Source organism: Puntigrus tetrazona, chromosome 7, assembly GCF_018831695.1.
Source record: "Puntigrus tetrazona isolate hp1 chromosome 7, ASM1883169v1, whole genome shotgun sequence".
Taxonomy (NCBI): domain Eukaryota; kingdom Metazoa; phylum Chordata; class Actinopteri; order Cypriniformes; family Cyprinidae; genus Puntigrus; species Puntigrus tetrazona.
Window position 1 is genome coordinate 2475005 of NC_056705.1, and position 23114 is coordinate 2498118.

The following is a 23114-nucleotide window of genomic DNA, read 5'->3' on the forward strand; positions in this document are numbered from 1 at the left end:
AGAAAAACCAATATTCGCATGCCAGGCATTCCCAGCCACGTATTGCGTCCGTTTAAAATGGTGACATTCATTGGAGGTGTCAGGGTCACAGGCTAATTAAGAGCAATTCGTCACGTGAAACGGCCTTGACACAGACTAATGTTGTTTTGTTAGCTCCGCGTGTTCAAGGTTATTTATGAGCTCTTGGTCTGAATGCCAAACGCTGTTTTCGTGCCTCCACAGGAGCAGGAGACACCTCTCCACTGTGCTGCGTGGCATGGTTACTCGGCGGTGGCCAGAGCCTTGTGCGAGGCTGGCTGTGATGTTAACGCCCGGAATCGTGAGGGAGAGAGCCCGTTACTCAGCGCTTCTGCCCGCGGCTTCAAGGACATCGTGGAGTGTCTGCTGGAGCATGGGGCGGACTTGGACTCCGTCGACAAGGTGAGGACAGACACTTATTAAATATTAACCGGGTAGGGTGCTTTATTGTTCTTTAATGGTGAACTGTGTCATTTTTGTTTTTATATTAAAACACTTTCTTCTGTTTCTTCTCATGCATGCATGTATGTTTATACACTGATAGCTGATAGCGCTAATGGTGAAATTGCTATTTAAAGTATTTATTAGTTTTGCGTCTATATTTCAGGACGGTCACATTGCTCTGCATTTGGCAGTGAGGAGATGTCAGGCTGAAGTGGTGAAGTGTCTGCTCAGCCATCACTGTTATGTGGACCACCAGGACCGCCACGGCAACACACCTCTTCACATCGCCTGCAAAGACGGAAACTTGCCTGTGGTCATGCAGATCTGCGCGGCTAAAGCCAATCTGGATATTCCTAACAAAGTGCGTTTCATGCAGGATGAGTATGACCTTGCTGTATAATATGCTTTTGTTTGAACTCTAAATGTGTGTTTTCATCCAGTTTTATTGTAGTATTATTATTTTTATTCAAATTTTGTGTTTTTCCTGTTTTAATTTTTATTTTATTTCAAATTTTTGTAATTGTGTCATATGCTTTTGTGATTTTTTTATTTTATTTTCTTTTTTATTATTGTTTTTTTGTTTTAAAATAGTGCTATTTAGGACTATATTTGTTTATTTATATTTCAATGTTATTTTTTATTTATTTCCAGTCAGTCATTAGTGCTTCAGCTTAAACTTATTCCAGTTTATAGTTTCATCATCTAGTATTTTTATTTTATTTTATTTTTATTTTATTTTGGCTTTATGTCAATCAACACAAATGTTTTTGATAGTTTGTTAATTGCAATGAAATTATGAAGATTACAGCATATTTTACTCACCCCCAAGGTGTATATGAATTTCTTCTTTCAGACAAACACAGTCTGAGTATTTAAACAATTTATCCTGGCTCTTCCCTGGTGGATGGTGGCCATAAAACTAACCTATACACCTTCGGTACACCTTTATCGTGCATGTCCCAGAGTGCATGCGGTAGTTGCTAAAAGTTAGTTATTTAGATTAGGGGACGACACGGTGCTTGCAGATATATCCAATTTACAGAGCTTCAAAATCACGATCACCATCCGCCAGCATTACCAAAGAAGAACTGACTGTGTTTGAAGAACTGACTAAAAGAGGAAACACCTTCATTTTTGGGAGAACTATTCTTTAGTGTACAAATAAAATAACAGTAAATAAAGAAATACATTATGAAATAAATGAGTACAAAATAGTTTATTTATACAGGATGAATGATGTATGACTAAATAAACCCTTAAAATAAATGTAAAAATAATACAATAAAAAAAATCTGTCCTAATTTCATATTAAAGTCATCACAACTTTAGCTACCTATTAACAAATTGTACAAAAGGAGGCATGTTTTTTTAAAACCCGTTCAGAAACCGTTATATAACAGTTTTTACCTTATCTTATTCAGGTAGTAATGAGTGTGCTTTTTCTTGTCAAGTCTTGAATCAACATCCACTCCTTTTTCAGTTCTTGCAGTCTCCTCAGCTGACCCCATTTACATACCAGTTATGCATGCTTGTTAACTCTGTGAATTTTTTTAAATAGCACTACACTCTTCCATTACAGCTGGAAGATGATTTGAGTTGCTTCTAACTGAGGTTAAAAGGAGCTGAATTATATTAATTTGAAATTAAATCATCATTCTGCAGTGTTATACACTTGAAAATATTTTTTTCCATCGTCTTCTAGTAATCATTTATGATAAATCATTCTATTCATAGATGTTTGCTTTCTATTTTGCTGTAGTTTGGGAGAACACCCCTTCACCTGGCAGCTAGTAACGGTGGTCTGGAGGTGGTGCGTCATCTCTGTGTCACAGGAGCCAACACTGAAGCTATCACTAATGTAAGCACTTATTTGATGTGAATAAGTAATATATCATTTGTAACAGTATTACACATTTATACATTTATTATATTATACATTGTTATACATTCATTTAATAAAGTAATGTTATTTTACATAAACATTTATGAATCAAAACAGGGCCAGAAATAAATAGGCCTAGTTTTATTAAGCAAAGGTACATTCGCTTGTGACAGTTAAGGCATTTGTTACACAGATATGTTTGTTACAAGTTATGTTTCAAATAAATTAATCATTCCATTAATCATAGAATCCTAAAATAAAAAACATTTTTTTCTAAAAGCTATTAAGGTCATTGCATACTGAGTCCAAAATTTTATTCCCAGTTCTTTGCATGTTGAATAATAAATACGACCTCAAGTTGTGTCAATCATGTTTATGAAATATTTTTCGCAATATTACTGTGTTCCTCAAACAAATGTAGCTTTACAAAAAAAAGTGTAAACCCCAAACATAAGTTTCTCTATATAAGGCTAACTCATGTATATATGTGTGTGTGTGTGTGTGTGTGTGTGTGTGTGTGTGTGTGTGTGTGTGTGTGTGTGTGTGTGTGTGTGTGTGTGTGTGTGTGTGTGTGTGTGTGTGTGTGTGTGTGTGTGTGTGTGTGTGTGTGTGTGTGTGTGTGTGTGTGTGTGTGTGTGTGTGTGTGTGTTTCACATATTCTCAAAATCTTAGCTTTGGCTGCTATCTTCTTTTAGTGTTAGATATTGAGGTGTAACGCTGAGCCGGTATCCTGCCCTCTTAGCACATTAATCAAATTGCAGTCTCTTTATCTCTTTAAATAAGTGTTCATTTATCATTCACGACAGCCTAGATTACTATTCTGTCCTTAATCCTCAATCTTTCAGTCAGCTGTGTCTTGCCTCATATAGCGCCTCTCCCATGGAACGTGAGTTGGTTCCTGTAGGTTTGCGTGATCTTATTTGATCGTGTGTGTGTGTCCCTCCTTTGAATAACTGATTTTTAATCTGACTCATTCCGAGTCTTAATATGTGTTTGTCAGGATATAGCTGTCTGATATTTGTGCATTTTTTTCGGTCTGTAATATAAGGGTGTGCCTTCCCCAGGACTGTTATTAGCCCAGTGCATTAAAATGTTCTTTGCCAGAGTGAAGGTTTTTAATGAAAATGTGCCAGTGGAGAATCACTGATTCAATTTCAGCAGCAGTGAAGGACAACATACCCCAATGAACCCCTTCGACCTACTCATCTTAAACAATGTATGTTTTCAATCAATAACCCCTACATCCCTCCCCTCGACCGGCCCTCTCTCGCACCCCTTGCCTCAACACAGTCTCAAAGTGCTCTTCCTTGGTGTTAATATTGTATAGTGGCTGATGCACAATGCATGTTACAGCACACGGGAATTTTGAGAATCTATAATTCATTGCCACAGGCGTATCGGCCGCAGCTTAAGAAAGAAAATATGGCTTCCGCATATAGGACGCCATTGATTAATGTGGTCTTCACAGTTTATATTTTGCTTCTTTTCTCACTGATTTGTCAGGATGTACATTACTGTTCCAGTGTGTGAGGTTGGTAAGATAATTTAACTACATTGTAGAAAATACTTCTGAAGCATATTAACATTTATTAAACGTCACATTACTAAAATCAAATTTACTGTTAATTACGAGGCCCAAACTAACATGAAGTAACAATGAACAGTTGTTTTTTATTAATGGATATTTATGACTATTAAGGTTAAGTAACATGACTTTATTGTAAAAATTAAGCAGTTTTTCTTAACAAAGGCTGCATCTATTTAATCAATATAAAGTAAATATTCTATCGTTTATATTTTTTCAATATAATTTAATATTTATGTTTCTTGTTATGGCAAAGACAAATTTTCAGTAGCCATTTTTCCAGGCACATGATATTTCAAAATTCATTGTAATATGCTGATTTACTGCTCAAGAAATATTTTATTTTATTATCGATGTCGAACATTTTTTTTTTTGTGGAAACTGTATTTTTTAAAGATTATTTGATCAATATAGAGTTCCAAAAACAAAATTTTATAACAGAATATTCTCAATTTTCCCTTTTATACAATTCAGTTTATTCCTGCTGAATAAAAGTATTAATTTATTGTAAAAGAAAAAAAAAATCATAATGACCTAAGTGGTGGTTCTTTATTATTAGTGGAGGGTCTATTATTTTGACCTGTTTCTATGATAAAATGGCAAGAAAAAAACATCTAGCAACCAGAATATTGGCAGTGACCTATTTTGACTTGACCACTAAGCAGTCACATTGCCATTTTATCAACATGTGCTAAAAACCCATGCACAACAACCAAACATGATGGTTCACTGTTTACTATGTCATCTCTTCATGCATTTTGCATGTCTCCCTTTCCAGTACAGTAAAGATAAGCCGCAGTCTCAATGTGTCAAGCATAAACTAGATTTGGTTCACGACAGGATACTCCATTCATCTTTGAGATTTTTAGCCATCTTTTGAGAGACAACCATAAATCAATAAAAACGAATTCAAGCACATCCTCATGGGGACACGTAGTGTGAGCCGGAGACGAGCAGACAGACACAAAAAGAAAACGGGCTGTTTTGTGCAGAAGATCTTGCAGTCATATCTCACGAAGTCTAATTGGCAGGAAAGCTTCGTGTTTAATCAAGCCACGATAGATTAGAGTAATTACGGCGCAGCAAAGCTTTCCCATTACTATCCTTTTCATCGGTGCTTTAACACCTCTGCTCGGTTCACCACATCCTCTTTCGCTGTCGTCTGCGTGGGGTGTGCGGGGGCTCTCTTTCAGATGGAGGCTGGTTCATTTGTCCCCGTCGGTTTGAGGAGGAACACAGCTGTTTCTGGTTGTGCTTGTGGTCCCAGGTGTTAGGTGTGGGTTTGTGTGAGATTGTGTACATGTTTTCCGAGGTGTTAAATCATTAATGGTTTTGGTCGAGGGCAGTAACTGTGGTGGGTTTTGGGTGAACAGATTTTTCAGATAACCAACACTGCCCTGAGATTAATGTTTCTAGGCTTTTCAAATGCACACTTTTTTTTTAAAGCAATTTTACATACGGCTTTTCTGTGGAATATACTTCCTTCAGGCAGGCTCTCTCTGATGGTTATTCCCCCCTCCGCAGCTGGTGTTTCCTAATGCTGATTTCACAATCACACACGCGCTGCCGTCACAGCCTCCTGGGACGTTCCCGTGTGCGTCATTATGGTTGTAATAAAATGAACACAGATTTGAATTTAGTTGTTTCTTGCGTTTTTTTTCACTTCCAGACAAAGACCGAAAGCTTTTAGCTGGTGAGAGCTTGTGAAACAAGACAGCATTAGTTGCGTAATTGGTGCTTTTATTATGTATTTTATCATTGTGGTGCAAGTAAAGTGATTGGAAATGTAGATTAGTTGGTTTCATTAACTGCCCTAAATGAGGGCCATTTTCCAAGGGGGATAGATATAAATGACATCTGGGGTTTAGCCCATTAGTGCTGTATTATAGATACAAGCCTCTTGGTTTCTATTTATTAGGATTTTTAACTTGATGACCAATACCTAAAAAAATAATAATAATAATAAAAAAAATTCTTTATTTTTTACTCCAAGGGCACACTCGATTAAACATTAAAGGCATTGATTGCGTTGAAAAAGATTTTTTTCAAGTAGATGCTCTTTGTATTGATCCAAAAAACTTTTAACAAAAATGTAACATGGTTTCCACAAAAATATTAAGCAGCAAAACCGTTTTCAACATTGAAAATAATAAGAAATGCTTTTAGAGCGCCAACAAAGTGAAGTAATGGTGGCCGAAATTCAGCTTTGTCATCACAGGTATACATTTTAAATATATATTAAAACAACTGTATCGCAGTGTTAGAAAAAAAACACCAAGTTTGGGTCAGTGGATAAATATAAAGCTCCGGGCCACATTTTATTGTGTGATGTGACATCACCTGAGCTGTATGGCGCTAAATAGGCTTCTGTCAGCTGAAGAGACTTTTTCCAGGGGCGGACAGACATATCGCAGCAGAAGTGAGAGGTGGTGGGTGAACAGTTGAAGGAAAATATTACCCACTTCATCACAACTCTTTTTCAGTAAGAGCCACAGTCAGGTAGAACAGAATCATATGCAATCCCATGAAACTGTTGCAAATGGGTGAATGGCTGTGTGCCAGGGCACCACACTTGTTCTGACTTATTATTTTTTGGACTGATAATGAGTATATTTATTTTTTGCGACGTCTTTTATATACACCCGTTTCGTATATACGATCATCTGATATGTCTCGAAGGCAGCATTACACCTGTCAGCTATAATCATCACTGTACCCGCTGTTGTAATGTTCCCTGTGAATCACGCTGTTGAGCTGTTAGGTGATATTCTCCCTCTTCTTTCTTTCTCACTTTTTCTTGTTAGCTTCTCACTTTCTCTTTTACACCCTACCCTGCAAACACACACACACACTCTCTCTCTCTCTCTCTCTCTCTCTCTCTCTCTCTCTCTCTCTCTGTATCTCTATCAGAGGTTTATTAGTGTGGTGGTCGTCTGGTAATACTGAGCAGATGAAAGGCTGACAGACTTTTATTTATCTAGCTTTACTCATTCATCTGTGTCACCGGACGCTGACGGGCCCTGCATTGCCTGTAATGTTTTGTAAGCCGCAGTTTATCCATCACTGTCATTGTCTCTCAGGATGGGAAGACAGCGGAGGATCTCGCGATTGCAGAGCAGCAGGAGCATATAGCAGTGCTGCTGGCCAAGCTGAAAAAGGTGTGAGTCTTTGTTTATTATTCATCCCACTGAGACTCAAGAGACATTCATTTGCATTACATGAATGCTTTGTGAAGGCTTATGAGATCCTTGTTGTATTTTGTATGACACCTGCTGGAGATGTCAGTTTTACTCAATAATGGCTCTTAGCCCACTGAACTGTAGGCTGATTTTGATATTTTTTTAATAAATGTTTGACTTTCTGAACACATTTTATCCCATTGGTCTGCTGTTAATGATTCTGGGTAACCCAGAATGAATGGGAAAATACTTTCAGAACTAAAAGTGGATGGTCATTGTTGATGGTACAATAATATGGTAGTCAATCAGTACATTGGTATTTATTATGATTGAAGCTTGCTGCCTCTCAAACATGGCATCTTGTCCGCTAATTAATCCCACTAAAAATCACAGATGGCATTTTGAAGCTCTTTTGTAGTCCAAAAACATTTTTTAAGGTTGCTAAAAATATTAAACATTTAATTTGACCTTCAGTCTACATTTATTTTCTTTTAATCTTGATCGTTTTAATGCTTCAGTCTCTCAGATTTGATCTGATGTACGGCTTATCTATTAACCACATACTGGACTTTAGATTTTGTAAATCTTTTATTATGACGGTCACATACATGATTTAATATATTCCATTTAGCGTTTCGCATTTTGCTTCAAAAAGTGGATTATGCTCAGCTGGAGGACTCTGGCTGCTAGCTATTAAGAGCCTGTTAATTACACTCAGTAGGATGCACTGAACATTCTCAGACACATTAACATTATGCCATTGGTCCACATGTCATATTGTTATGCCACTGGATTGTGTTAATTTACATACCCTTTGTGACTTACAGGACAACCATAAGAGCATTTACATCCAGCAGCTGCGGCCTACACAGACCTTCCAACCTCGTATCAAACTCAAGCTGTTCGGTCACTCGGGAGCAGGGAAGAGCACTTTGGTGGAGTCTTTGAAGTGTGGCATTTTGCGCAGTTTCTTCAGGAGGAGGAGGAACCGGCTGACCAACCCTGTCCGGCACCCAGCCTCACCGGTCACCTCTAAACCTGCAGGTAGGGTGGCGTGTTTTCCTTTATCTATAGAAAAGCTGAAAATGAAAGGAATTGTTCTTTTCAAGATGTTTGTTTCCACATCACTGTATTTGTAGAAATATAGTATCCCATCACTTGCTCACCTATTAATTACTTCCACTGCAATGAATGGGTGCCGTCAGAATGAGACCCCAGGCTGCTTAAAAAAAAAAAATCCAGAATGCGTTTCCAGTCTAACAGTTAACGTCTTATGAAGAGAAAAGCTGTAAGATTAACGTACACTTCATATAGCGCAATCACATCAATGTAATGCAATACACACAATGAAGCTAACTTTTTTTTTTCCTCACAATTACTGGCACAGCCAAATTGAGGAAGTCATTTCTAGGTTTCTATGAGAAAAGTTTTTTAAAAAGAACCAAAGTTCAGTGGAAAGCGTTGATTGTGCGAGACATATGCGGCACAGTGTGACTAACACGTTTGCAAGGTATAAAAAAGATTTTGAGTCATCTGACTCTCTCATGTTATTTTTTTTTTTCTTCAACTGAAATGGCTGTTAGCACTTCTGTGGTTTTTTTCGGGAATTTTGTTTTTCCCAGCTGAACTATTTTAGATACGTATATGTGGTGATACTGCCTCATCTCTTGTGGTGTTAACTACAAGAAAACCTTTTGATAATCTCCAAATATATATCAGAAAAAGGGAAGCTTTACTGAATATGTATTTTTTTTTCAACACTGTGAAATCTGGAATCAGGCCCTTTAGGAAAGAGCTCCCCCATGTGGTGGGTTTCCACTTCTAAGAATTGATTTTAAACAGCTTATTTCATCACATTTTATAAACCCTCAAATAATGCGGAATTTATCCTTTAGCTACAAACGTATCCTTTTATTGTATTGTTATCTATTATAAGAAGTAAATTCCGTCTAGTTTACAGTCTGTTTTTTCTTTCTGCCTCCCTGTTTGTGCACTTGTAGTGTCTGTCAGCATCTCTAACCTGTACCCGGGCTGTGAGAATGTCAGTGTGCGTAGCCGAAGCATGATGTTTGAGCCCAGTTTGACTAAAGGAGTGTTGGAGGTCTTCAGTCCTGTTCATAACGCTCTCTCCGCGGCGGACGACACCGCCACCAAAGCCATCGACATCCAGAACGCCAATGTCAATGGTAAAAGTCATTTATCATAAAAATTATAGTTGTGCCGAATAACAGTTTTATGGAAACCAATATACTTTTTTTATGCATAGAATAGTAAAGAATGGCAGTGTTTTGAAATAGAAATGTTTTGTAACATTATAAATGCCTTTGCTGTCACTTTTGATCTGTTTAATGCATCTTTGCTTGGTAAAAAAAAAAAAACATTTTTTCACAAAATTTGATATTGTGTATTGTATTGTAATTATTTCTTAGGTGTTGGAGACTTCAGTATATGGGAGTTCTCTGGTAATCCCGTCTACTACTGCTCATATGACTACTTTGCTGCGAATGACACCACGGCCATTCATCTGGTCTTATTCAGCCTTGAGGAGCCTTACGAGACTCAACTGAACCAGGTCACATTCTGGCTCAACTGCCTGAAGGCTCTCACTCTGCCAGAGGACAACATCGGTATGTGCAAGTGTGTGTGTGTCTCCCGAGACTATGGTGTACAGTGTATGGATTTCTTCCCGTCCTTTGTAGAAGGCTTTCCATTACAGTAATTACAGGGATCAGCCGAAGCTGTGAAGTGTTTGATTAAGAGGTCTAAGGAGCACTTACAGTTTTTCTGTACTGAAAGACTATCTTTTACTTGGTTACTATATGTTATTTTGCATAGCATTATAATTATCCATATTTATATTCTGTGAACATTTAAACTAGTAACCAACTGTACAGTGAAGTTAGCCATAGCGCTGCTACAATGAATGTATGGCTATTCATTTATATTTATATTTAATATATTTTTTAATGCAATAATTATATGATATTGTGTCATTGTGGCAGATGCGTGAAGCATTAAATCGACATGAAATAAGTCTGGCTTTAGAAGTCAATATCTGTATGATTCAACACAGTAATTCAACATTTCATTTCACTTTAACGTTTTATTATTATTTTTTTTATTTATTTTTTTTATTTTATTATTTTTAACATTAAGTTTATAATCAGTCCGAGGCCCGTTCACACAGAATGCATTTTTGCTTGGTTTTTCTGTGTACATGTTCACTAGATGTATCACGTCTTGCTGTTTTCACACCATGAGCACCATATATTTGTTCCCTGACAAGTTAAAGGAAGGGTTTACCAAAAATAAAAAATTCTGAATGAAAATACTCACCCTTGATTAGTTCCAGTTTATGGAACCAATTTATGTATTTTTTTTCCTACTATGGGAAACAATAAAATATATATATATATATATATATATATATATATATATATATATATATATATATATATATATATATATATATATATATATTTTCCCTTTTTTGGCAGAACTAAGAAACTTATACATGTTTGGAACTACTCGAGGGTGAATAAATGATGACAGCATTTTTAGGTGAACTATTCCTTTAAAACCAGTTTTACTTTGGAAAGCGTGTCTTACATACTCCATGTGCTATCTGTGTAACCATTTTTCAAGTTATTTTTAACACGTTATTTTTAAAATAAATAATTTTACTGAATAAATAAGTTGTTTGACAGTCATGTGATAGAAATGAGCTCATGCATGCAGTTTTGTTCACTGTGTATTACTGTTTCACCGTTCTCCCTTCTGTGTGCTTCATTAACGCTGTTTGTAGTTTTCTCATTCTTGTCTCTCTCAAACTCTCTCAGTAATTTCTGCCTGGCTTGCCCTTGCTTTCACTGTAGTGATGGTTGATGAATTTGTGTAAGTACTTGTAGCAGGCACATCCATAGTGCTATGGATAATGCCAAAAGAGACTTCATTAGAGTCGGTGCATCAGTCTTAATCTAGGAATCTAGTTTTTGCTCTATGATTCTCAAATAGTCGTTTTGAGAGTTGACATTATGCATAATGATTAAAGGAATAGAATACACAATAAAAGTCCCTCTCTGTTGTATCTGCAGCATTTGGAGGGAAGATCAGGAATCCTCTGCGTGTGGTCCTGGTGGCTACACATGCTGACATTGTCAATCTTCCCCGATCGTTTGGGGGAGAGTTCAGCTACGACAAGGAGAGATCTCTAATTAAAGAAGTCAGAAACAGGTGATAAAATCAATATAATATGCGAGTTATGCTATGCGACCTTGTAAGTACATTAAGTGACCATTTTTGAAGGACTCACTAGATCATACTGATTAAAGGGATTCGATGGATGAGCCATACTATTAAACTGATTATAATGCATTTTTCCCTCTCAGGTTTGGGAATGATCTGCATATTTCAGAGAAGCTTTTTGTCATGGATACAGGAGCGTCCAACTCCAAAGACATGAAGCTGCTGAGAAACCTTCTGTTAGAGCTCCGCAACACCATCGTCTCTGTAAGATCGCTCTACATTCTACTACACCTCCCAGCTCTTTATCTTTTAAATTACCTAAACGTAAGAGTTAGTTCACCTAAAAATTACAATTCTGTTATTAATTACACACCCTCAGGTCATTTCAAACCCATAAACCCTTCATTTATTGTTGTTAACACAAGTTAAGGTATTTTTGCTGTTCTTACAATGAATAGAGGTCTTAGGGGTTTGGAACGACATGAGTAATTAATGACATAATTGTCATTTTTAGTTGAGCTATCACATTGAAGCCTGGAAACAATCACTTTTTTTAATTTACGTATATCAACAATATACATGAATTTGTGCCTATAAACTAGCCAACCAACTAAAATCAGTCAAAATGAGTATCTCTAACATACACAATATCACGCAGGAATCACGGCAACCAAATGTATATATTTATTCACTCCTATAAATACTTACGATATTATATAGTATTATTAACATCTCTTATATCTATTAATAATAACTTTGTCACCCTGGGCCCGCTTGCATTATGGGCATGTCTGCCCAGTGCGCTGCAGCCCCCCTCCCCATCGTACGGGCCCCAGAGCAGCTGCACTGTCTGTAGTTATGCCACTGGGTCTGACGATCTCTATAATAAAGCTCTGTTATTTCTTATACCGTGCACACACACACACACACACACACACACACTTGTGTTGCCTTTCTCAGAAATGCACAATATCAAACGCTGACACTCAGATCCCCTGCTAATACATTGTGCTCGTTCTCCTCCTACAGCTCTCTTTCTGTCTCTCTCACTCCCACACATACCTGTACAGATCACGTTCTCATCCTGTATTATATTGTGTTTGGATTTTTGTGTATATTATGAAGTAAAAACAAGTAATTACTATAGTTTTGAAATATGTAACTTACATAGGTTTTAATGTTTTAAAAGAGATGATAATTTATCAGTGGTGAATCTTTTGCTCCTACTTTCAGTTAATGGGGGGGAAATGTTCAGCATGAGCCTATCATAGATACCTAGAGGTCTGTTCTTTTGACTTATATATAATTACCTAGCAACCACTCAGAACAACTTAAAAACCCCATTGGCATTTTTCAGAGATGTAAAATTGCTTTTCTCTCTTTGTCGTTTTTTTACAGACCTGCAGGCCGATGACTCAGCTGGCAGAGAAGCTGTTGTCCACTCTGCCTTCCTGGCGGAAACTGAACGGGCCAAACCAGCTAATGTCATGGCAACAGTTTGTTGTGGATGTGCAAGAACAAATCAACCCTCTAGCCAGTGAAGAGGATCTGCGGGAACTGGCTTCGCAACTTCACAGCATGGGAGAGGTGTGTGTGCGTGTGTGTGGGCGGCCAAGTAAATGTGTGAGAGTGTGTGTGTGTGTGTGTGTGTGTGTGATCATGAGCAGATGAATAAGTATGCATGAATGTTTGAATTATGGTTATGTCGCTGTGGATATAGCATAAGTGTGTTTGAAGTAGATGCAATGATTATTAAATCATTAACATTTTTGTTTTCATACATTATGCTATATTATCGCACATATTATTGCCACATCCAATACTCTTAAACCACTCAAAGTTTACAATGCATAACATCTACAGCCATGTTTTTATGTGGATTCAAAATGAGTCGGTGGGTGTCAGCAACTAAATAGGAGCCTATGAAGTCTATTGACCACCCACAACCGTTACATCAACAGCTTCACCGATAGAGAGGGCAGGTGAATGAGTCATTCTCATCAATATTAGTCATTTGTGTTATCAGCAGCAACACTTAAACACATTTTAGGGAATGTTTTGATGTTGATGGGCTGAAATGCCAAGCTGTGATTCAGCTTTATTAACATTTACTTACATAAGCTACTCTGTTTAAGGGGCTTCGGCTCCCCTGTGTTTAACCTCAGCCCTTTTAAAATCTGTTATGTCATGCCTCTTCAAAGAAGAAATCACCCAAGCCTATATGACTGACTTGTATAAATAAAAATGAAAAATATTGAGGAAGGTACTGAAAGTGCTGCCAACCTCCAAAATGAGAGAAAATAATTGTATAAGTCAGGTATTTCATAAATGTGTTTGCTGTATTGCAAGTCTTCTGAATTAATAAAATAGCTGAAAATAATGAACCAGCCAAAAAACCCACACAACTACCGATGTAATGATAATCTACTGATGATTTTATTCACATTTATTTGAGAAAAGGTGAGCACCAAAAAGTGACAGTTTAGATCGACACATCTGCTCAATTGTTATGGAACCCACTTAAAGGTTGGTTCACACAAACACAAATATTCAAGATTAACTTTCAGATTTTCACACGTGATTCAGCGTATGCATTTAAGTTAAAATATAATTTTACAGTCACTCATCTGAATGCCCTTCTTTCTTCTAGATCAACATCATGCAGAGTGAGACTGTCCAAGACGTCGTCCTGTTAGATCCTCGCTGGCTTTGCGGTAATGTTCTCGGCAAACTTCTCTCGATTGAAACACCCAAAGCAATCCACCACTACCGTGGCCGCTACCGCATAGAAGAACTCCAAAACCTCGTCTCCGAAGGTGACATCGATGAACTTCTCCAGGTGCTCGACGCCATGGATGTATGCGCCCGCGACTTAGCCAACCCGGGAATGGTGGACATTCCCGCCCTCATACGCACGGGTGGCCTACAGCACACCTGGACGGATGAGGAAGACATCGAAGGCGAGGACACGTTGCTTTACGGTGGCGTGCGCGTTGTCCCTGCGGAGCACTTGGCTCCATTCCCTTGTGGACTTTTCCATAAGCTCCAAGTGAACTTGTGCAGGTGGAGCCGGCAGCAGAAGCCAGAGGTGGAGGCTGAGGATGTGAGGTTGTGGAGCGGCGGAGCTCGTGTTGGACTCGGCGGCGCTGAGGCACTGGTTCTGCTTGTGAACCACGGCCAGGGCATGGAGGTACAGTTACGAGGACCTGATTCGAATCCCTCACGTTGCTATGCTTTATTGGACACGTTGTGCGGCATGGCAGAGGGTCTGTTAGCTGCTACGTTACCCGGTTTGCTTACCGCCCGGCATTATCTTAGCCCTCAGCAGCTGCGGGAACACCACGGCCCCGTCATGCTCTACCAACCGAGAGACTTTTTCCGCGCTCAGGCGCGAGGCGAGAACGCGCTTTCGAACACCATGGGCGGCTATCGCGAGAGCTTTGTCAGTATCGTAGCATTAGGTTGCACCCAGGTCTACAAACAGGGCAGTCTTGGAGGGGAAGTGGCCGTGGCGGAGGTCGGTCACCTGGCTCGACGCAAGCTCTGCCGCCTGCTGGACCCTCCCGATGCCCTCGGAAAAGACTGGTGCCTGCTTGCCATGAACTTGGGCCTTAGCGAGCTCGCTGCTAAATACAGTTCTGGCACCAACGGAATCCCGCCCGCAGACCCCCTTTCCCTTCCCAGTCCCACAGCCACGCTCCTCCAGGAGTGGAGCCAGCGACCCGATTCAACCATAGGCATTTTGGTCGCTAAGTTGCGAGAACTCGGCCGCCGGGATGCGGCAGATTTCCTCCTCAGAGCTGCACCTGTGTTCCGGGTCAACTTGGAGTTTCTGGGCACCCCGCCGGAGCCCTACAGCCCGGTGTGTAACGGGGGCGGCACATCCTTCAACTCCATCAGTTCGGTGATCTCTCGTTAGGACGTCACTTGTGTGTCTATAGAGAAACGTGCAATTGACCGGCGGAGCGGTGTTCAAGCTCGAGCTCCCTTGGTGTTCCCGAGACTGAAGTATTTGAATCAGATACTCTGCTCATGTCCATTTTGTTGCCCTTCGCGATTTCTGAATGTTCATTCTCGGTGTCTTTGAAAAGGTGCCTATGTGCTTTTTTTTTCTGCAAACCTTTTATTGACTGTCTCACATTCCCAAGGTGAAACGGCCTTACTGAAAGAAAATTCCATCACTTTTATAAATTCGGACAGCTGTTATAGGGGATTTGCGCTAAATTTGATGACCGAATGATGGATCACTAAGTGCTTGGCAGCATTGTTTAATAAACGACTCAAGCTATTGAGTGCCTTGAAGATGGTAAGCTATTGACAAAGAGCCATTGTTATAGATTTCAAAATTGGATGTGCATCTCTGCAAGTGTTTCGGTGTTTACCTGTCTTACGAAGCTTTTAACGAACATATCTATTAGATTTACACTTTTTAAACGTAAAAAAATCGGTACAAAATTGAGTCGTTCGCATTTACTACCTGATCGTTCCTTGTTGCAACTAACACGCGTCATTTTCAGACAGGATTTTATCCAAATGTCGAAGCACAAACACACATACTAAACATTCCTTTAAAACTCAAAATGCATGGTAAAATGTCTGGTTTTTAATCCCTCATGTTTGTCTCATTCACACTTGTAGCTTACTTGTCACTTTTGTGAAATATTACAGTTCCGACTACCTGTCAAATGGAAATGATGAAATATTCCAGGCACTTACATGACAAGTAATATTTAGTTTTTCTTCATAAAAATGATGTCTGCTGCAGTGTCCTGATGAGCATGATCTTTGTTACAATCGTTCCGCTTATTTTAATATATCCCGTTTCACACATTTACACTGTTTGTTGATCGTTTAAAGAAATGTATTTTAAACAGTCGTTTGAATTCTTTACACTGGAGAATTAATGCTATTCTAAGGGACTTAATTTGGCAGAAGCGTCATAAAATATGTTGACATTTTGCGTTAAAACTGTTAAAAGCGATGCCATTCTTTAGTTACAGGAAAACCGTAATGAATGTGGTGTATTGGATACAAATGAAGTGACAACTTGAAAACTGTAGATGGCAGCAAACTCTGTTACTTCTAACACATGCTACGACTCCTTTTGCTCTCCTTCTTACGAGACTGTTGTAGTTTCATCATCGTCTTTTTTTTAATGTCTGAAAGTCCAGACAACTGTTCCATATTATATTTTGGGACAGGTCTATCCTCAAGCTTATCATCATTTCCCTGGCAGGCTTAAAATCACAAACTGTTCTAAAAGGGAATCGGGCATATTTTGTTCTCTCATTCCAAAAGGCACATTTTTATATTGTGGTTAAGTCTATGTATTATGGAGCTCTTTCGCTGTTTAGCTGTGGTCAAGGTTCATGATTTCCCCCCTTTAAGACTTTAACAGGGTATATCAGAGGGGAATTTATCCTGGTGTATTTAAGACTTGTACAGTCATCTCTTTGCACAAGACCTTCACATTATTGCTCTATTTATATTATGTCCGCATGTCTCTGAATGCAATGTCCTTAATACTTCCTCAGACTTTACAGTGTACTACATTTTTTTTATATAATAAATTGTTTACTCAATTATTCTCTCGTTTTTTTTATCTGTGTTCATCAAAGGCAAAACAAAAACTATAAGTGTAATACTGCTTTAAATTGTTGTTGTTTTTGCCCCACAAAAGCGTAAAAAAAATATGTTTTCTGTTTTGTTTTTCTGAGCCCACAATTATTTACTAAATTTACCCACTAAAATGTTATTCAGTGCAACAGTTTTGTCAAGCATATTTATTCATTTTGCTATAATATAATAATAATAATAATAATAATATTGCATTTTATAATTATTGCATTTTCCAAGATCAGTGTTGCCGTACAAAGAAAATATTAGCCTGTGGACCAATAATAGTTACAAATAGTCACAAATGTACAAACAAACAACAGAAAATAATAAACTACATTAACACTAGAGAGCATTTGGTTTAACAAAAACTCGTTTTTACTTTTGAAAGAACTGATTTGAAAGAAGAGATGACAGAAATTTCAGCAACAAAATGATCCTTTGGTCTAAATTATGTAATTTGCAACTTAAACCGTCCTAATAGCCCATGTATTTTAAAGTTTTCTGAAGTACTTCAAAGTGCCCTCCATTTAATTCTGGGTAAAGTGGCCTCCCATTCCACCATAAGAAGCACCGTGAGCTAACTAAAACGAACTTAAAATGACAATGATTGCAGTGGATGAATAAATTAGTCATGTGCTCTTTTTTTGCGTCAGTGTGTGGCATGACTGAACATGCATTATTCAGCAACTGGAGTTACCACACCTTTATTTCAACATGACATATAGACGCTTTCTTGTTCCGTTCTTTTTTATATATATATTCTACAGGTTTTAAAGACGGCTTACTATTTAGTTGCAATGTAATACTCGATGCATATATGCTAATCAGTTTTTTTCAGTCATGAATGCTCACTTGAATGCTTGATCAGTCGCACTTCTTTCGACTGCCCCTTTTTGATCATTGCTGGAAGCGCTGGGCTGGCTTAGGTGATAATTGACCAATCTTCCCATCTATGGCTCTTGTGTGCTTTTTGTGACAGACGAGCCCATTAATCAGCCTGTTTTCCCCTTTGTTTGTATGTAGATCAGCAGCACTCTAATTCTGGCCTGCCACAAATCTCAACAGTCAACGTAAACAATGTGGAATGTTGTTACACAGTAATATAACTAGATAACCTGCGCTGATGTCCTCACATAGACATGCTGATAATAAATTCAATATACACTGGTTTTGGTGTTCTGGATTGTTAAAATGGGTTGGTTGACTCGAACAGCATTAACATACATTTGGCCAAGATGCAATGTTATTAAATCTAAAGGTAACTTTTTTTAGGGTGTCCTTGTTACAGCGTAATTATAAATTTATCCTAGTACTCACTAATATTAACAAGCTACATAGTTAGGGTTAGGATTAGTGTTTGGCACAGGGTGACTTGCATGTAGGCTTAGTTTTATTGTTATTATTATAGCAAGTACATGTAACATGTTTAACAATTACACCATAAAATAAAGTTTCACCGATCTAACATTCAATCAAATGCAATGTAGGCTAATTCTTGTGTGACCAACACTGACGAGGCATAAATACTCTCTGGTTAATAATAGGTAGGCTGGTTAATAATAGGTAGGGTAAATGAAATGCCTGTGATTCTTACTTTACAATGCGGTCGAAAAGATTAATATCTAAGAAAAAAATACAGCGTTGCAAAGAAAACCGGAACAATATGTAGGTCTGTGTGCATTGATTTAAAATGTAGTTAACACGCAGTAAATAGTAACTCATATGGGCTACAGTACTGGCTGTTAACTTGTGCGTTTTAAAACAACAAATTATATACATTTATTGATTTAAATTCGACATTTTTATATTGATTATGCTGTTTTTCTAGATAGTAACATTGTTTTTCTTTTCTGACTAACACCATCTGTCGGGAAACCATCACGTGCCGGAGGGTCACATGCTCTGACGTGTCATCGGGGGCGGGACCGACAAATCTATAGGCAATGATCTCGACCAATGAGAAATTGAGGAATTTGCCTTCAGATGCGCTATAAACCTAGGGCCCCCTCCACGAAACTGAATATTTTCTTCGGGATTCAGGACTGCAGGGTGAGTCACGGGTTTTTTTTTTAAGCTTCCAGGAATCTTAAGTCGTTTTCACATTTGTTTTGCTAAAAAACGTCGATATGTACACTTCAGTGTAATTTTGTAATATGCATCTTTGGTTAAAGATTTTTATCTTCATACAGGACAAAATGGAGCTTGTTAGCTCGATCTTTTGCTTAGCCTTTTACGCAATACGTTCTTCTAAATTGACTGTATTTTATCTGGCGACGCTCGGTTTTACCGTCTTTTAACGGTTGAATAAAGCGTAGCGCTTTCTCCATACACCTTTAAAATAGTTCCAGCTGTTTCCTTTTCGATTTCCGTGGCCTGGTTTCGGTCTTTGTTTTCTTTTCCTAAGAAACTGTGGGCTGTAACCACCCAGATCCCGTGACTGCCGCAAAGGAACATCGTATTCTCTTCTGTGTCCAGACCCGTGTGTCTGTCCGGAGACCAGTGTAAACAAATATATTTTAGGAGATAGAAACTGCCTAGTCGTAGGCCAGCGAATCTCTTATCAATAAAACGTCCTTGGTTTATATTACTATTTTATTACTATTATATTACACAAAACAACGCTATTGGCTATCACTGGCTGCCGGTGGTTCTGTAACTTGGTGTAAACAAAGATGTCGGGCCGGTAATCTGATCTCGTGACACTGCAGAAATATAACGTTACGCCAGCAAGTTACTTTTTAAACCTATACGTTTAATTATACAGATGTGAAGTGTCTGAAAAGGACTAACTTGTAATTTCAAGCAGCTTTAGCAATCTTGCGTTGTGACAAAATGAACCGGAATCCATTTAAAATACATTTATGCAGGATTTAGGAAAATGTTAATATAAAACATATGGAAGCCAATGTCTGTCTTGGAAAAGGGTAAATTGTAATAATAAGCTTAAAAACGAAATTATAATCTATTTGGTAATTTGTATTGGTGAAGCAAGACTGATTATCCACTGGTTAGTTGTTCAAACTAGTTTTTATGACACATTCGTAACATGGTGGCTAAGTTTATGCAGCTAGATCTTGGTGTGTTATATATTCGACTTGTAATGTAAGAACTGTGATTTTGTTCAATAATTTTCACTTTTCATTCCCCAAAGTCCTAGATGTTTCCATATACCATGTTTGCGACAAACAATGCCACCATTAAAACTATTAAAACTAAGACTAACTATGCCTTGTATACATTCCCTTGTATACATGTTTTAATCTGCAATCTTCGCGTAGAATAAGGTGAACGGTCGATTGTTGCAACATGTCTGACCTATTGTTTTTTATCCCCTCAGTGTTTTCGTCATGAGGGTGTATTTGGCAGCGTTCACATTGTGCCTCAGTGCAGTATTTGCTGCTCCGACTTTGGACAAACAGTTAGATGACCATTGGGAGCAGTGGAAGAACTGGCACAGTAAAAAATACCACGAAGTAAGTTTTAACATTTACATTAACGAGCTGAAAAAGGAGCAAGAAGTGGAACTTAGTGTTATCTCTGTCAACACAGAAGGAGGAGGGGTGGAGGCGAATGGTCTGGGAGAAAAACTTGAACAAGATCGAACTGCACAATCTTGAGCACTCCATCGGCAAACACACTTACAGACTGGGGATGAACCACTTTGGGGATATGGTAAGACTGCAGGGGAACTTTGTTTGAGGTGTTTGCATATTGATTTATGAAATTCCTTCAGCTTTCCTCAAACTACTCTTATTATCCATAGACCCACGAGGAGTTCAGGCAGGTAATGAATGGCTACATACACAAGAAGGAGAGACGATTCAGAGGCTCTCTCTTCATGGAGCCCAACTTCCTGGAGGTCCCAAACAAGTTGGACTGGAGAGAGAAGGGATATGTGACTCCTGTGAAAGATCAGGTGAGAAAAAAACAATAACGGTAGAGAGCAGCAAAAGTTGATTTCCAGAGAAAGCAAGGGCTGACTAAATGTGTGACTTCAATGTAAAGCAAGTCACTGGGTTAAATGTAAATATTTAAATTGGGTAGGAAAAAAAATTCTTACCCAGGGTGGGTCTTGACGGAGCTGTAGCCCCATCAGAAACTTCTTTAGCCCCAGCACAGCCCCCTAAACATTTGCAAAAGATTTACCTGTGTTTTTTTTACTCTTGTTATCACTCTCTTTAACAATGAAAAATAAACATTAACACCTTAAAAAGATGCCTAATATGTGGCTCATAAACAGTTGATATTATGGGGGAGGGGTTAAGCAATTTAGTTATATGTCCATAATTCATTATATAAATAAATAGACCTTTTTTTGCAAAACATTCAATGAATAGGAGTAGACTCACAGCGCATCATACGGTGAAACGCTATGAAATCATTGAGGTTATATTTTACATATAACTAGTGAAATGCCGTTAGCAAAATTAACATTCTTAATAAAATAAAATAGCTAACTTTTTCAGGTCTAGAAAACACATTTAAAAAGAGGCTACTTCATATATCCACGTTTTTAACTTGTTCTTTAAAGAAAAAAACATAATATTTAGATTTTTACTTGTAGCTTATTTTTTTACGCTTGTTTTATCTTATTTAACAAATAATTGTAAGTTATCATGATCCAACTGGTTGGTAACAACAGGTTTTAAATGTGGTATTTGCAGGGTGAGTGTGGTTCTTGCTGGGCCTTTAGCACTACCGGAGCCATGGAGGGTCAGATGTTTAGGAAGACAGGAACTCTGGTGTCTCTGAGCGAGCAGAACCTGGTGGACTGCTCCCGTCCCGAAGGCAACGAGGGCTGTAACGGAGGTCTCATGGACCAGGCCTTCCAGTACATCAAGGACCAGAGTGGTCTGGACTCAGAGGAGTCCTACCCCTATTTGGGAACTGTAAGTCACATTAACCTTTTACTCTTGACATTATACTGAATAATTATATAAAGGATTCCCATAACATACATGTTTCTTATCATTTTCAGGATGATCAGCCCTGCCATTATGATCCCAAATACAGTGCGGCTAATGACACCGGATTCGTTGACGTTCCCAGCGGAAAGGAACATGCTCTGATGAAGGCTATCGCCGCCGTGGGGCCAGTGTCTGTGGCTATTGACGCCGGACACGAGTCTTTCCAGTTCTACCAGTCAGGTATGTATATTTGTCACCGTTGGGTGGGTAAAATTCAGAGCGCAAAATCTGCGTATAAGCTACACATCATGTCCTTTCCTTTCAAACCAACTAAATGACTCATGAGAAATTAGCGACAATGATGCCCATTGATTTTCTCTAATGGATATTTCTTGTTAGGCATCTACTATGAGAAAGACTGCAGCAGCGAGGAGCTAGATCACGGCGTTCTTGCCGTTGGTTATGGTTTTGAGGGTGAGGATGTTGATGGAAAGAAGTATTGGATTGTCAAGAACAGGTAAGAATATCGTTTATACAATTTTATACAATGGGCAATGTTTAAATCCGGTGTTTTTTAACTAACGTGCATTTTCTTTATTCCAGCTGGAGTGAGAACTGGGGCGATAAAGGATACATCTACATGGCCAAGGACAGACACAACCACTGTGGTATCGCTACAGCTGCTAGCTACCCTCTCGTCTAAGGAAGAGATACCCTCAGTATCAAGACATAGCAGCAGAGGGTCACATTAGTGTCTCAGTGCCTGAGTGGTTCACTGAAACCCACTAGTGTAGTGAAAAAGGAGTCACCTGACACAGCCTGGTTGAGCCTGTGAGAGAAACCTCAAGCTCTAGGTATTGTGTGACACCGTTTTAGGGAATTTATGCAATTGTTTCTGGTCATTTTAATGCCACTGATCTAGTTGATTTTTTGCCTCAATGTAAATACATATTCGTCAGTGTCTAAATGTACAAATGTGTTTTTTATTTCTACATTCTGTATGATCAATAAAACTTTTTAAAATGTAACTCTTGTTCTTGGCTTGGATTTACATTCTTCTGTTAGTTCTGCATCTTGCATTTAAAATTAATGAGAGACTACTGTTCAGTTTTTTGTTCGGCAAGGCCGCATAAAGTGGATCAAAAAGTGACAGTAAAACAAGTATGACGTTACAAAAGGTTTCAGTTTCAAATAAACCTGTTCTTTATCACGGTGAAAAAAAGTATGTGTATGTG

General features: G+C 38.4%; 2 protein-coding genes across 2 annotated transcripts in view; both read left to right on the forward strand.

Annotated features, from left to right (window-relative positions):
• Positions 1–16938, forward strand: part of dapk1 (death-associated protein kinase 1) — a 54682-nt gene extending 37744 nt beyond the window's left edge. Inside the window, exons 16-26 of the mRNA XM_043245079.1 lie at positions 223–420; positions 626–823; positions 2222–2320; positions 7010–7087; positions 7936–8152; positions 9109–9294; positions 9538–9735; positions 11203–11341; positions 11497–11617; positions 12752–12940; positions 14004–16938. Of these exons, the coding sequence (XP_043101014.1) occupies positions 223–420; positions 626–823; positions 2222–2320; positions 7010–7087; positions 7936–8152; positions 9109–9294; positions 9538–9735; positions 11203–11341; positions 11497–11617; positions 12752–12940; positions 14004–15272 (2892 nt within the window). The 3' untranslated portion in view covers positions 15273–16938. The remainder of the gene's footprint in view (positions 1–222; positions 421–625; positions 824–2221; positions 2321–7009; positions 7088–7935; positions 8153–9108; positions 9295–9537; positions 9736–11202; positions 11342–11496; positions 11618–12751; positions 12941–14003) is intronic.
• Positions 16939–18940: 2002 nt separating this feature from the next.
• On the forward strand, positions 18941–22907 carry ctsla (cathepsin La). Its single transcript, XM_043245092.1, is given in 9 exon segments — positions 18941–18990; positions 18992–19021; positions 20310–20445; positions 20522–20644; positions 20736–20888; positions 21637–21861; positions 21951–22119; positions 22279–22396; positions 22483–22907. Coding segments are annotated over 9 exon segments (1089 nt in total). The 5' UTR covers positions 18941–18955; the 3' UTR covers positions 22583–22907.
• Positions 22908–23114: the final 207 nt, after the last annotated feature.